Source organism: Esox lucius, chromosome 1 (genome assembly GCF_011004845.1).
Source record: "Esox lucius isolate fEsoLuc1 chromosome 1, fEsoLuc1.pri, whole genome shotgun sequence".
Lineage (NCBI taxonomy): Eukaryota > Metazoa > Chordata > Actinopteri > Esociformes > Esocidae > Esox > Esox lucius.
In genome coordinates this window covers 10,719,817-10,735,842 of record NC_047569.1, presented here as the reverse complement: position 1 = coordinate 10,735,842, position 16,026 = coordinate 10,719,817, and the positions used below count along the sequence as shown (strand labels likewise).

The 16,026-nt window shown below is 43.1% G+C and overlaps 1 protein-coding gene across 3 annotated transcripts; it reads left to right on the top strand.

Annotated features, from left to right (window-relative positions):
• The first annotated feature begins 1,889 nt into the window (after nt 1-1,889).
• On the top strand, nt 1,890-15,645 carry stard10 (StAR-related lipid transfer (START) domain containing 10). Of its 3 annotated transcripts, none has more exons than XM_010902281.4 (7): nt 1,890-2,267; nt 2,589-2,777; nt 11,383-11,530; nt 11,638-11,741; nt 13,597-13,714; nt 14,090-14,142; nt 14,868-15,645. In XM_010902281.4, exons 2-7 carry the CDS (start codon nt 2,613-2,615, stop codon nt 15,078-15,080), a joined length of 801 nt encoding a protein of 266 aa, XP_010900583.1. In that variant the 5' UTR covers nt 1,890-2,267; nt 2,589-2,612; the 3' UTR covers nt 15,081-15,645. The 3 variants fall into 3 exon arrangements, with proteins under 3 accessions (XP_010900583.1, XP_010900582.1, XP_010900585.1); XM_010902280.4 differs by having other exon boundaries at nt 2,584-2,777; XM_010902283.4 differs by having other exon boundaries at nt 1,890-2,523; nt 2,610-2,777.
• Nucleotides 15,646-16,026: the final 381 nt, after the last annotated feature.

Sequence of the window (16,026 nt, the reverse complement as noted above, 5' to 3'; positions counted from 1 at the left end):
AGAAAGAAACATTTACTGTGCCAATGCCACAAAAAAGCCTTGTTACAATATGCCCGACAACACCTTGACACGCCTCACAGCTTCTGGCACACTAATTTGGCGTGGCGAGACCAAAATAGAGCTTTAAGATCACAACCATAAGCGCTGTTTTTGCAGAGTGGTCAATAAGGCCTATATTTGAACAGAATTCCATCCCCACTGTGAAGCATGATGTTTTGGGGGGGTGTGAGCTCTAAAGACATGGTGAATCTTGTGAAAATGTATGGCAAGATGTTATCAGAAAATACTGGCAGACAATTAGCATTCTTCTGCACGAAAGCTGCGCATGGGATGCTCTTGGACTTTCTAGCATGACAATGACCCTAAGCCCAAGGACAAGTTGACCCTCCAATGGTTACAGCAGAAAAAGGTGAAGGTGTTGCGATTGTGACAGCCCCCTCGCTCTATCTGCTTAACTGTTCTGTCAGTTTATCTTTTTCTTTGTTGCCATGTTTTGTTTTATGATTGCGCAATTCTGTTATGACCTACAGTTGAATGTGAATCCCATAAGACATAAAAGACGTGTTTTGCCTGCTCACTCATGTTTTCTTTATTAATGGTACATATATTACCAATTCTCCAAGGGTATGCAAACTTTTGAGCACAACTCTACATTTGAGCCCCTGAAATGAGGGGACTATGTATGAAAAATAATTGCAGGCATTGGTTGAATTTTGGGTTTGGCAGGTTTTCAAAACTACAATTAGATGCCACCTTCATGCCAACATGCTATTTGGATGTCTTGCCAGAAGAAAGTTGGCATGACAAGCTCACTGAAAAGAGTCCCTGAACTCAATTTAATTAAAACCTTTGAGATGAGCTGAAAAGGAAAGTACACAAGTGAGGATGAAAAACTTTTAAGTATTTGGAGAGATTCTGCACCGATGGTCCTGCCTCTTCAAACATTTGAGGAAAATATCAGTGCTGATAACTTGGCAAGAGCAGGGTGCACAAAGTAAAAAAAAAATTGAAAATTGTTTTTTTAAGTAATTGTTTTTTTTTCTTTGATATTTTAAGTGTAAGATAAAGCTGATACACATCAAAAACAATAAGCCTTTTATGCTAAAGGGTGCCAGTAGTTGTTGACACAAAAATGACAACAGAATATAAGGCTGGAAGGAGGAAGGAAAAAGGCTACACGTCAGCCTGAAACAGGCACATAGCTGCTTTTTGGTTCCTGATACGGAGAGGTATGTGTATGCGTTTGTATGTGTGACCCCATAAGTCAAGTGGGTGCCTAAAGGTTGCTTAAATATTATGATAATTTGCCTAGATATGTGCCAAATATTGCTCGCCTTTTCACACAGGGGAAGAATCTGAAAGTTCAATAAAGGAATTATCTGTATTTTAGCTTTCAGTAAAAACATTATCAGAGCAAGCTTTACTTGTCTGACAGACAAAAAAAACTACATGAATGTTCTCTCTTGTTCACTTAAGAATTAATAAACTAGAAAGGCCTGTTCACGGTTCTGTTGGAATTATTGGCGGCTGGGCAGGCTCTATCTACTCAAACAGTTGCTTGGTTTACTTGCCCCAGGCAATATGGCCTGTGTGTGGAGGGTTTTGTTTGTGTCTGTGTCACAATTTGGTGCAGGTGACCAGAGGGAATCTATATTGTCATTTCAGTAAATTGCATACTATAGCTTACTATGATATATTTGTACTTATGTAATGTAACGGCATTATACCCCAGATTACATGCCGTTGTTAATTTGTTGAAATAGCTTGAATTTTTTGTGTGAAAATAAACGACAACAGGATATAAAGCTGGAGCGAGGGAGGGAGCTACACGTCAGCTTGGACCAGGCGCACTGCTGCTGCTATTTGGTTCCTGATAGAGGGAGGTGTATGAGTGCGTCTGTGTGTGTGCACGTAGCCGAGTGGGCGGTTTCACTTCGATTGTGTTTTATCACTCCGTGCGCCTCCACCGCTATCTTTTCCTCTCCGCACCATCACAGTTCTACGACGTCGAGGGGTACACAGCGACGCAGGAGAACTGAAATGTAGGCTAGGCTGTACCGGCCACAATTGATGATAACCCTCGGACCTTTCATCACCAGACGAGCACCACCGTGAGACAGCGGAAACATATGGCTCACCGAGACAGCTGCTGTGGACCATATTGAACTGACATTGATCCACGCTAGAGGGTTTTATTGCTATAGGTTTTCATATACGAAACACCGAAGAGCTTCCACGCATGTGACTGTATAGTTTCTATGAGAACGGTAGAGTTTTGTATTTTTATACCGGTGTTTGTGTTTTCTTCGTGCTTCTTCAGTTTTTGATACTCGGCGCAGCTTCCCTTAGTAAACATTTTCACTAGACGAGGTTTAGTGGGTTGCACGTTTGGTACAGTGTAATTTGTGATTAAAAAAAAAACGAATTACAGAATAAATCTGAGGACCCAGGGGTTAATCGTTTACCCCAGTCACCCGCGCCCTTTCGTCCCAGTCTGTCACGGGATCAGGTCTCTCCTGCACCGTGAGTTCCCCTCCCTTACCTCGGTTAAGTCCCATTGTTGTTCTTCCCTGTGAACTGCAGAGCAGGCTTGTACTCTCCGGTAACAGATAATGTCGGGGGAGTCGGTGTTGATCCCGGACGACCGGTCTTTCAGCAACTTCAAGGAGGAATGCGGGAGTGATGACGGCTGGAGTCTGACCTACAATAAGTCGGGCCTAACCGTGCTGACACAGACCATTGGAGGAGACGAGGAGAAGTCACTTCACAAGCTTAAGGTGAGAACGGTAAACCTATTAGGTCTGTTATGTAGATGAGGTTAGGATCTAGATCAGAATATGGCCGCAGAGGAGTTGAGTAGAACCGATTAGTGTCTGTACCAACCCCTGTCACGGTCTTAACTCATTGTTTCTAAATATGAAATGAAAAGCAAGGAATTGTTCTGAAAAAAGGACAAAGTAATGGGATGTATTCTAAAATCAGTGGAACAAGGCCTTGGTCAGATGTTGCGTGCTTTTTCGGCGCCAGCGTGTATATATCCGGGTCTGTGGCCAGAGAGCCAGCAAACAGGTGTTCACATAGAGATGTTTGATGAAGGGAGGAGGGATGAGGAAATGGAAGGTCAAACAGGATGTGGACTGTGTGCGTGATTATTTAGCTCTGACGTCACAGTTAAGAGCAGGCTACTCTAAACGCAGACAGGGACGAGTTAACGTGTGTGTGTGTGTGTGTGTGTGTGTGTGTGTGTGTGTGTGTGTGTGTGTGTGTGGTAACAGTCTCCAAATAAAAATCAGTTTTTTTACAAGGAGATTCTATTACTAAATGTAAAGACAACTGATAAGACCATACAACATTTGGCTTCTTGCTTAAGGACAGACTTTTCACCTTGTCTGCTCGGAGATTCTATTTACCAACTGTTTAGTTACCGGTCAGATGCTCTAACTCGGGTGTCCAAACTATTCCACGGAGGGCCGAGTGTCTGCTGGTTTTTACTATCACCTTGTACTTGATTGACTAATTAGGTTACTAATTGGTTAGTTTCTCCCCTGACCTGGTTGTGTAGGTGTGAACTGGGAACCAATTTATAGAAAAAACCAAAAACCCGCAGACACACGGCCCTCTGTTGAATGGTTTGGACACCCCTGATCTAACTGCTAGGCTACCATGCAGAAACATGTCTGCTGGCCAGTACGGTTATTGAACCTGTGACCTTTGTGTCATGAACACGACTCTCTAACTGTTGGAGCTAAGCAGATGAATCCTGTTCTGTTGCCTGTACTCTGACACACACACTCATACACCCAGTGGAGCGGTTAGCGGGTCGTCTGTCTCTGAGCGGGGCGGTTGGGCTGATTTGCCTAATGTCACACAGTGTTTAATGTGTGTTTAAGGAGTGGCCCTGTCCTCTCACTACACTCACGCCCTTGGAAGATAGAGGTGTATTTGTGTGCTGAGGTAATCTCTCTGCATATTCACACAGGTCAGGTGGGCCTTTTTGTAATGGCTCTACAAATAGAGAGGACAGCGACACACACAGACATTTAGACAGACGAGAGACAAGCGAGAGCCATTAAAACAGAGACCGGGACAGAGGGGGAGAGATTGAACAGCAGTCCTTGTATCCTACAGAGCAGGAGACTCCCACCAACAAGGAATCGCCCTCAAACCGCTACATCTTCCTTGTGTGGGTCTCCAAACCCTTATGTAAAATGTGTGTTGCCTGCACGCGCTTGTGTGCGGGTGTCTGCTCACTGATGCATGCTCAGGAGGTGGTGATGCTAAGGAGTTAGAGATGCTGGGGATCTTGTTCCCTCTATTTATAGACTGGAATAAATGTGTGTGTGTGATATCCAGGCTATTGTCAGTTTATTTTTCGCCCTGAGGGTCTCTATCTGTAAAGAACAATGACATGCAAAGTGCTGAGGCATTGAAACCGATGAGGGAGGGGGAAAATGGGATGAGGTTGAAGGAGACAGATGGAAGGAAGGAGAGAAGGATGGAGAGAGAGGGGGAGCTTTACCCATCTCCTCACCCTCATTATCATCATGCTCTCCATCAGAACATCACCAGAGTCATTCTCATCAATAATCTAGCAGCCGTCTCCATGAAAACCCCCCATGTCTTCCCAATCGTGCTAGTCAACATACAAACACAGGCGAAAAGAGCTTGTGTGTGTGTGTGTGTGTGTGTGTGTGTGTGTGTGTGTGTGTGTATAGTATGTATGCATGCATGCTGTGCGTGGGGTTTAACAAACTCTTAGACTGCCGGATACTGTTAGGATTTTCCCCAGCCCACGCACACCCTGAGAGAGGAAAGCCCCACTCACGGATGCTTAGACAGACACACACAAATCCTTGTGCATCCACCTCGTCCACACGGGTCTACCGTGCCCGGTGAGTGCTGATGAGCTGTGACAGGTCTGAGATGGGGACAGGGAGAGAGAGAGAGAGTTGTTGTCTCAAACACACAGTGGGGGTGTGCTCACAGGGTCGGGTTACCGACGGCAACACTGGGAACGTGTCACTTCTGTACGGCGGGCAGGGGCTCCCCATATTGCGTATTACGTGAATGTGTTGAAGTGTGAGAAATGAGCTTTTCAATTGAAACGGTTGTCTCCGTTGCGTGCCAAATGTTCATAATAACATGAGGTTCAAAATTTAGATTAGGAGACTTTGTAACCCTAAGACGCGACTATGTTCTGTAACTCTCCAACTGTGGCCCTGTTGATTCGTCTTTGCCTCAGAAACCGTCCCTCTCACTCGGGTAGTGTTTTCTAGCATACAGCCTTACCACTATTCCACTGGTTTAGGATTTCTTATTTATTGCCCTAATAGTAGTAAGTGGTGCTTCTATATTTTTGCTCACATTGCCTGATTTATGAAGGTCCAAACCTCGGTCTCTTTCATTTGTAAGTTTTATGCCTTTTTTCATTGTGATAGATGACTTTACATGCCCGTTGCCAAATTTCTGCACATCAGTGAAACAGGAAGTCATTCAAGTCCACAATACAGTTCCTCATGTCTGATGTATTTAAAGTAAAATGTTAATACCGATTTAATTTTATTTATAAGAATACTTGATATGTATAAGTAAGGTTAATTGAGCCTGACATTTTTTACACAACATTTTTTATGACAATTATCATTTTGCACAATATTTAGACTCCAAAATCTTATGTTTCAAGTCTGAATAAAGGGGTTTTATGGAAAAGTTAGAAACGTCTCAACAAATTCCTAGCCACTGAAATTCAAAACTATTGTTGTTTTCTCCTTGGGGTTTAAGGCCGGGTGTCTCTGTAAGGCACTTTGTGACAACTGCTGTTGTAAAAAGGGCTTTATAAATACATTTGATTGAATTGTCAGTTTCAATTGGTTAAAATGTCTATCCCAGGGGCGAAGAAGAGCGTTTTACAGCTCTGCGGAAAGTTATAGGTGCAGATAATTTACTGAAAGTAATTTGCTTCTTAATTTCAGTGTGTTTAAACCCTTAAAAATATTTGTACTAATATTGTAAGTTGAATTATGTCATTTCCATCAATATTTTCTAATTGGGTAATGCACATTAAAACACATAATAGAAATATCTGTTGTCCCATTGCATATTTAGGCCTACGTTTAAAAATAAAATGAATCTTCCTTGGACTTTTAACTGAATCAAATGAGCGTTCAAACATGTTTTGCTATGTTAGGAAGGCCTACATAATAGTTTTAGAATTAGCTATTTCGAATAGCTAGCCTATAATAATGTGCATCAGAGCGAGAGGGGAAATGTTACGATGCGCAGTAATTGTCATTGCTTTGCGGTTGGATTTTGTGTTGAGCAATCGTTAACACCATGGATTTAGCGGTAGTTCTAAAGCTGAATTTGGTTTTTAGCCAAATTAAGCAATTATTTGGAGAAGCAGAATTGTCGGATTTGCTCCAGAAAGGTGACTATAAAAAGCGTGAAAACCACAAATCTGAAGAATCTTCTCCGGATCGCCCGGTTTATTGTTACAGTATTGTTACCCCTACACTATAATAGTGGCATACAATGAACAATATGGACAATTAAATCATTAATTGCAATTATTTGTGACAATCGTCTACTAAAATATAATTGTGACAGTCCTATCTATAAGAAAACATAGATTAAAGGAGAGAGTGGTGAATTCTGCCCTCTAGCGCCTACAAGGGGAATAACAGAAAACGCTAACGCTATCGAGTTACATTTTGAATATAATAGCTAGCTGGCTTCAATGTTTGGTTTCAAATGTAAGTAAATGTTTTCTCTGTGCAATCTAATTAGTATGAACTATTGTTTTACCATATTTGTATAAAATATAGCTAATTTGTTATACAGCCTTTTTTGTTAAAACATTTCCAAAGGTCCTAATTATTTGATGTGACTATCAGTTTTCCTCTAAAATAAAAGCAGCCCTATGTAACCATTGGATTTCATTTTGCAACTCCAAGCAGGCGTTACAATTGGACAAAGTGTAGTCTGAGGCAGGAATGTGTCCTTTCTGTGGTTAGAGGTTGGGTTTAAGTAGCCAGCTCACAGGTCTGGGACAACTATGATCATATAGGCCTTCACACAAGAGATCATCATAACCTCTCATTTTGCCTAACCCCTCACTCTCATGAGGATTCAGCTGATCTCCAGGAATAACCATGTCAAGGTGGTAGTCCTGGAAACTGAACATGCACATTACACAGCTGACATTACCCACTCCAACCACCAATGGGATCATCTCTCTTTCCCAAGGAATTGGGGGAAGGGATTGGTTTGCATTCAGAAACTGTTCTGCAGACTCTTGTTCTCTTTAAGCACCCCCCCACCCCCCTCCAAACACAAACACACAATAGTTCGGTATTCAGTGCAGCTTTATTGGCATGTCCCAAACAAGTGAAATTGTCATCTATAGTATATTGAAATGAATGGATGTTCTAATTAAACTCGACACACACCCCCAAACACAAGTTTTCAAAGGCTTCATCTCTCTTTCTGTCACTCTGTCCTTATGTTTTCATACCCCACTCTCTTCCCTACCCTCATCAGTACATCAGTACAGGAGTGTTCTGAATTAGTTTAATAGAATTACAGTCATGTCTTCCTTCCACCCACTCATCCCTCCCTCACCTCTTTCCTCTCCTGTTTGAGTGTACCCTGTGGACACAATCACTCCTTTATTCTCTCCGCTGCGTTGTAACTTTAAAGTCCCCATTCCAACACACAAACAGACACGCACATTTCACCTAGTATTGTCACTGGTACCAAGTAGTGGACTTCATGGATCCCTCCTTGTTGTGGTGAGTCTTTCCCTGGTACAGGTAGCCATGGAGATGAAGTTACTCTAGGGCTGTTATGTAGGCCTCTGGTGTGTGTGTGTGTGCGCGTGCGTGCGCTGGCTGACATTGGAATAATTCTAGAACACACACTGTGCCCGTCTCTAGCCTCCCCCACCACCTGATTAAGGGACACATTTTGCTTTTAACTAAAGACACACTTTACTTCTGAGGGGTATTCCAAAAAGCTAGATTAGTAACAGTGAGTTCTGTCAAACCAGAAGCAGAGCAAACCCCGAATTTTTTGTTAGGGAAAGAGAGCAAGTTATCAGAAACCATAGCAACAAATGCCCTGAACCAAACCTGCTACCTACAGAGTGTCCAAGTGAATAAAATGGTAGCTTATCTAGCAATCAGATTCTATTCCATCACAGTGGCCTGTCCCTTCACAGAAAATCCTACTGACACCCGAGCCTGCATTGTGTGCCATGCATAACAAATCATCTGACCTCGAATTGATTGTTTAGATCATTCAGAAGAAGCTTTTTTTGAATGTTATTATTTTTCCTTGCAGTCATTTACATTTACGCAACCTGTAAGTGTTCAAAGTAACCCAATATGCTTTCACTCTGACGATATGAACTGTGTATTACTTCACAAGTTCTCCCAAGTGTTCATTGAAGTATAACTACCATTGCCCTTAAAAGACAGACAGGACACTTGAAAATAACTGAAAGAATAGTCTAAATTTGTAAGTGGTGTGGCATGATTTGGTTTTAAATTTATAGAGCACTTATTGTAATGCTAATAATATTAATTATCAAACCTATACCCTAAACTGTAGTATCCTACAGAATGTCACAATTACACTGGTAGTCCCATTACTTAGCCAACATAGAAATGGTGTTTCATTCAAATCGTAAAGTGTTTTTCATGACAATACATTCTATAGTTTGTTGAGGTGTTTTTCTTGAATTCCCATCTGGCCAGTTTAACAATTTACAAACCCACACAGCCACATGTCTGTGCTGTCACCTTCCGTGATGTCCCATGAAAAGCGGAAGTTCCAGCTTTCAGTCAATTTTGTGGATGCAACTTCTGCTTTTTGGATGTTATCTGAAATTTTCATTTACATGCAATGGGTTGGTTGAGTGCAGAAGAGACCCTCCTGTTTTTTATCTCGTCAAGGCCATGATGGTATAGTGTCCATCCGCAGTGAGTGAAAACACTTTGGCTGTGGCAGGTTGCCAGGATCACTAGACCCACTTTAATTTGCCTACCACCACAACCGATAAACAGAGTAAGCTATTTCCATCACTATTGACACAGCCGCAACAATTGAGGCGTGGAACACTTTTGAGAACGCTGTGCATTGACTACACCGTACCGTTCCCTCCAAACTCATCAGCAAACTCGGAGCACCGGTTCTGGACATGTGTAACTGGATACTGGACTTTCTGATAGCCAGGAGCTCAGGCTCTGTGAATTGGCCACAACGCCTTCTCCTCACTGACCCTCAACACCAGCGCCCCCCAGGAGTCTGTCCTAAGCCCTCTTCATTTCCTCCTGGTTCACCCAGGACTCTGTGGCTCTGCATGTCTCCAACGCCGTCAACTTCGCTCACGACACCAAGGTTGTAGACCTCATAACCAGCAACAGTGAGTCAGCCTACGAGGAGGAAAGGAGCAAATAATGATTGTTGACTTCAGGGAGAGGAGGTATTGTTCCCCAATCCGCATCAACGGAGCAACATTAGAGGCTCCGAACGTTTCTCAGCGTACAGCTGTGGACTATCAACCCCACCACTGCTGCCAAGAGGGCACAACAGCAACTCTGTTCCCTAAGGTGACTGAAGAAGGTCGGCACGCCGCCCCGGGTCCTCTCCTAATACTACCTTCACATCATGGAGAGCATTATGACTGGCCTCCTCACAAACTGGAATGGGAACTGGTCTAAACACGACTACAAAGCCCTCCAGCGGGTAGTTATAAGCTCCAGAAGAAAGCCTGTGGGATTACCTAGGACCCCAAACAGCCCAGCCATGTGCTGTTCGCCAGCTTACCATCAGATAGAAGTGGTCTATATCAGAGCATGAGATGGCAAACAAGCTCAGAGACAACTTTTATTTTCACCTAATTCGATTGCTCAGCATTTAAAATAGACTGACACGCATCCATCCGTGTGTACGCTCTGGCCACACAGTCATTTCACCACTATAGCTTGCCAGACTCCATTTTATTGTTCATATAAGCCCAATATTTTATTTTGCATTTATACTTCTGTTGTTGTTTAAATTGTCTAAAGTAGCAAGCAGGCATTTAGGTCAATGGTGAATACCTTGTGTGTCCTATTTAAAGTATCTCACAAAAGTGAGTACACTGCTCACATTTTTGCAAATATTTGATTGACATGTACAGTATGTCACAGTACATGTTGGCATTCATGGTTCCCTCAATGAACTGTAACTCCCCAGTGCAGGCAGCACTTATGCTGCCTTAAGGGGACATCAAATTTACACTGTTATACAAGCTGTACACTCACTACTTTACATTGTAGCAAAGTGTCATTTCTTCACTGTTTTCACATGAAAATATATAATCAAATATTTACAAAAATGTGAATGGTGTACTCACTTTTGTGAGATATTGTTTGTGTCAAATTAAACTTGAAACAAAGCATATTTCTTCGTGTTACACATTTTACAGAGGAAAAACATGATTCTTAATTTTCTGAATCCTTTGATGGCATCTTTAACTAATCAGTGAAATTAATGTTTTATTAGGAAACTTGAATTTTGTAACCTAATCCGTAATAATAAGCAGTTCTGTCGAGAAGTGTCCTGAAGGAACTTATGAGCATTTATCATATTCCTGTCATTGTCTACCAAATTTTTTTTCTCTGCAGGTCACAACAAGCAGAATCAGCATGACACAAGCGGAATTTGAATGTAATAGGCTTTGAAAAAAAAGATTAGTAAACTTGTGTTGACATTTCATGGCGGTGCTATCAGTTCCATAGTGATGCATATTTCATTGGCACTGGGAAAATAAAATGTAATGCTCACAGCTGTAATACATCATATTCTGTTAATGCTGTTAATGAATAGAACTTGAGGGCTGGATTAAAATGATAACAGCATTTTTCATGGTCTGTCCTAAAACGGGCTGGAATTCAGTAACGCATTGGTTGCAATTGTCTTGATTTACAACCACTTTTTTTTCTCAGGCCTCCAGCAATTAAACCACCTAAAGGTGGAAATTGTGTATTTCTACAAACCCCAATCAAATTTAAACAGATTACAAAAGAGGTTTAAACCATTGATTTCATTAGAAGAATATCTTTACCACAGTGTTTTAGTCACTTGTCAAAAGTAGTTTCTCTTTCAACATGCTATTTAGGGTGGGCAAAGTGCTATGTGTTTCTGAACACCAACGCTTGATAACCATAATGTAGAAACCAGGGCTCAGTCAGCTGTGTGCTCATGTGAGAGGGAGTGTAAGAACTGTGGTTTAATGTTTGCGTTTGTGCAGTTTAAAATATATTTAAGATGGTGGTTGGTCGATTGTGTGTGACCGAGCTCTGTATTGACAGATGAATGTGTTCGTTTCTCCCGCAGTGTCGGATGGTGTGTAGGGACGTCTCCGCTGAGACCATGTACGACGTTCTCCATGACATCGAGTACCGGAGGAAGTGGGACGCGAACGTCATCGAAACCTTCGACATCGGAAAACTCACCGTCAACGCAGACGTGGGCTACTACTCCTGTATGACACACAACTCACGCAAAAACAGTGTGTGTGTGCGTGTGTGTGTGCGTGTGTGTGTGTGTGTGTGCGCATGAGAATAAGGCTCCTCCTCTTCCTGCCTTTAGGGAAGTGTCCCAAGCCGCTGAGAAACCGTGATGTCATCACACTGCGATCCTGGCTGCCCATGGGCAGTGATTACATCATCATGAACTACTCCGTCAAACATCCTGTAAGTAGAAACAGGGAAAGCATGCTGGTCCAGAAATATCTAGCCCCCACCTTGGTAACTCCAGCCCCGTTTCACGAGAGCCCCCCCCCCCAACCCCCCCCCCCGTAGGTCTTAACTCCAGCCCCGTTTCACGAGAGTCGTCCCCCCCCCCCGCAGGTCTTAACTCCAGCCCCGTTTCACGAGAGTCGTCGTCCCCCCCCCCGTAGGTCTTAACTCCAGCCCCGTTTCACGAGAGTCGTCGTCCCCCCCCCCGCAGGTCTTAACTCCAGCCCCGTTTCACGAGAGTCGTCGTCCCCCCCCCCCGCAGGTCTTAACTCCAGCCCCGTTTCACGAGAGTCGTCGTCCCCCCCCCCGCAGGTCTTAACTCCAGCCCCGTTTCACGAGAGTCGTCCCCCCCCCCCCGCAGGTCTTAACTCCAGCCCTTGGAGTCCGGGAGAATAACATGGTTGTCAGTAACATGACCGAACATCCGTGAAGTCTAAACAGAAACCCCAGTGGTAAACCAACAGGGTTTTATTCATTGGGCCAAACAACAGTGTTTAGTTGCAAAAGTTTTGACAAATTCAGGTAAGCCCCTCCCTGTTGTTTGGCAGATTTCACAGCTAAAGCCTTCTGTTTGCAGTAAGAAATACACAATGCTTTGCAGTTAGAACCAGACGAGACAGAACAAACCACTAAGATACTCTTCACTGAAACAGACTCTACAGTGGGACTGTCCACTATTTGAATGGACATACTGTGTATGGACGTGTCTTGGGTCACCTTTAGTTGTGTGTGTGTGTGTGCATGCATGTGTAGGTGCAATTTCATAAAGGTGTTTAAGTGTGTGTATAATGTGCAAATAACTGTATTTGCTCACTAGTTAAGACTTTGGGTGTTAGGGTAAGTAATCCCCCGGCATTTGAATGAAGCTTTATCGGTCTGTGACAATACAAACGCAGGACAAAGCCTAGCGTGTATGCACGGTATATACAAATGTTAGCTCAGGTTTAGATTACCCAACACTCAAGAATATGGCTCAATGCCAAACTCAATGTCCTTCATGATCTGGCCTTGAAAAACTAGAAGTTGGGCATTGGAATTTAGATGGCAGAAATGCCATTTGTATTGGATGATGACAGGAGTCTGTATAATACTCCTCTGCCATTGCTTTTCCTGTTCAATTAGACCTCTCAAGACTACTCACCCATTACAGAGTTAAGGGTTTGGCGGTACAGGGGCATCCTGTGTAAAAGGAAGCACTTATCACCTCTCTCTCACTCTCTCTCTCTCTCACTCTCACTCTCTCACTCTCACTCTCACTCTCACTCTCACTCTCTCACTCTGTTATCTATGTGGACCTTTTAATTCTGCTGTTGTTGTAGGCTCCCTGTTTCCCTTGCATACACAAACACTCCAGAAACACATCTCTTAAAAAAGATACAAAACGTCCATACGGTCATCTACTGTAGTACATTTAGTTTAGGGAATTGCCGTGTGTGAGGTGACTTATTAGGCTGGGACACCTTTAGAAACTGAGAGCTGCAAAAACAGAGAGGAACTACCCTAGAAACTGGAGGAGAATGAGAGCAGGGTGAGGGAGGGAGAGTGAGAAGTGTTGAGGGGGAGGCAGAGAGACAGCCTTGCTTTGTGCCATAAACTCCTTATGAGTACATGGCCTCTTAAATGCAATGTCTGAGTGCAGGCAATTTCATTCCAAAATCTTTGTTTTATTGCTTTGGGTGTTTGTTTTGGCTGTACGGTGCACTCATGCAGAACCAGCACAAGCTACTGCCAATCTCTGGAGTCATCGTAGTACCAGTGGTTCAGAAGCCTTATGGGCTGACTAGAGATGTTTCGTTGTGTGTTCCTGTAGAAATACCCCCCTAAAAAGGACATGGTAAGAGCTGTGTCCATCCAGACTGGCTACCTAATTCAGAGCCATGGACCGACCCACTGCACTCTCACCTACCTGGCACATGTGGACCCAAAAGGTAAAACGCGTGCACACACTGTTTTAGGCGGTTAATGAACTTGAAGAGTAATGCATAATTCATGACTGACCTTGTTTCTGCATCAAATTGTCATAAGTACATGCAGATGTGGAAGACTGAATCTCTCCATCTCTTTCTCTTGCTCTTTAGTTCTTCCCTATTTGTCAGTTTAACACTCTCTCTCTCTCTCTCTCTCTGTCGTCTCATTTTGATATTCAGGCTCTGATCATCTGATTCTTTTTAACTCACCTTATCTGCTGTGGGCATATGCCAGACTGTGGGATGTCTGATGGAATGAATTGACCCTGTATGACTCTTCACAATGGAGAAAAGTAAAAAAAAAAAAAAAACCCTGTCTGTCTTTTTCTTCCATAGGTTCACTACCCAAGTGGGTTGTTAATAAGTCTTCCCAGTTTCTGGCTCCCAAAGTAAGTGCATTAAATGTATACTTGCTATTATATTTAGTGTGCATGTGCACACACACCCTATCCTCTCGCTCAGCAGAGTCAGCTGGTCCCCACTCACAGAAGAACACGTATGTTTAATGAAGGATTCCTCAGTTTAACATGGGTGTTTGTGTGCTGAAATCGGCCACAGGGTCTCAGGGGGGTGAATACAGCTCTATGACTCGGCAGGCTACTCACTCCAACCACACAGCCGGCTGTCCAACATCTCAGGACCCCCAGACCACTTACAATCCTGGTTTAGCCCCAAGCTAGCATATAATCTGCCACATCAATGCAAATTTATTCAGTGATGTTTACTAATGAAACAAAAAGTTGTACAGTATATGTTGCAAACACTTTTGACTCAACAGTGTAGAAATTCATGTTAACCACACGGTGGCGCTGTAATGGGCACTTGTTTATTTTTTGATCCCCCTTACTACATGCTCAATGATGAGTCTCACTAAGCCATGGGTTATCTCTGACTAAACTTAGATGAATTGAGAACAGGCAATTACAAAAAAAAAAACTACTAATTGGCCCAGAGGGGCAGGGCATAATTTCTTAGGTTCAACATGTTTACTGTTGCCTTGTTTAAATCACTGGAGAGATTAGGGGTCCCCAATGAGAGTTGTTTTTAATCCTGTCTAAATGTTCTTTCTGTATCTTTCATTTCTTTCCATCTCTCTGTCTCTCTCTGTATGTAGGCCATGAAGAAGATCAGCAAGGCGTGTCTGAAGTACGGAGAGTGGAAGCAGAGACACAACCCAGGCATTAAGCCCTGGCTCTACCCTGAGCAGACTACACTACCCACAATCCCTTTGTCGGAGCTTAGTATCCAGCATGCAGACAGCCTGGAGAACATTGATGAGAGTACACTCAGTGAAATGCAAACGAGGGAAGAGAGAGACAGCGATTAACACACATACAAATACACACACACACACACACACACACACACACACACACAGGCACGTGTGAGCAAATGCACACAGACATCAACAAGACAGATGAGAGAGACTGTCCAACACACGTTTTCAAACCTCTACTGAGGATCCCAAGCTGTCTGACAACTTTGTTGTATTGCTGAACTAGCTTACCTGAATCAAGCTATCAAGGACAGTAGTTGACAAGTAAATTCAGGCGTGCTAAATCTGGGATACGTCTAACACATGGAACTGCATGGGCTCTCCAGTAGAGGTTTGAAAATCCCCAGACTAACCCCAACCCCAAGTGGGCGCACAAACACACACACCTTGTGAGATAGCAACAGGAGAGAGATAAAATGACACGCAGTCTCTCTTTCCTGTCATGTCACAGTCTGTTTGTCCTGAATCACTGGCCTCATTTCCCCTTTCACCTGCTGTCTGGTCACACAGTTTGCCTACTGCTCAGCAGTCTCAACACACACACTATTATAGTTGTATGAATGTATGTAGAGTTTACGTCTTAAATACAGATTCCTATGGAGGTTTTCAAATTTAATTTGTTATCTGAGTCTTGTGTGTGTGTGTGTGTGTGTGTGTGTGTGTGTGTGTGTGTGTGTGTGTGTGTGTGTGTGTGTGTGTGTGTGTGTGTGTGTGTGTGTGTGTGTGTGTGTGTGTGTGTGTGTGTGTGTGTGTGTGTGTGTGTACAGTACCAGTCAAGTGTGGACACCTACTCATTCAGGGATATTTCTTAAATGTTACTATTTTCTACACTGTAGAACACACTGAAGACATCAAAACTATAAAATAACATGGAATCATGTAGTGACCAAAAAAGTGTAGTAATCAACATGCATGTCATATTGTAGATTCTACAAAGTAGGCACCCTTTGCTTTGCACAGTATTTGCATTCCCTAAGCTGTCATTTGTTTTGACAAG

Excerpts from the sequence above, each read along its gene's own strand:
- stard10 (XM_010902281.4), top strand. The coding sequence starts at position 2,613 with ATGTCGGGGGAGTCGGTGTTGATCCCGGACGACCGGTCTTTCAGCAAC. Across the intron at positions 11,531-11,637 it reads AGACGTGGGCTACTACTCCT|GGAAGTGTCCCAAGCCGCTG; the intron begins GTATGACACACA and ends TCCTGCCTTTAG. Across the intron at positions 14,143-14,867 it reads CCCAGTTTCTGGCTCCCAAA|GCCATGAAGAAGATCAGCAA; the intron begins GTAAGTGCATTA and ends CTCTGTATGTAG.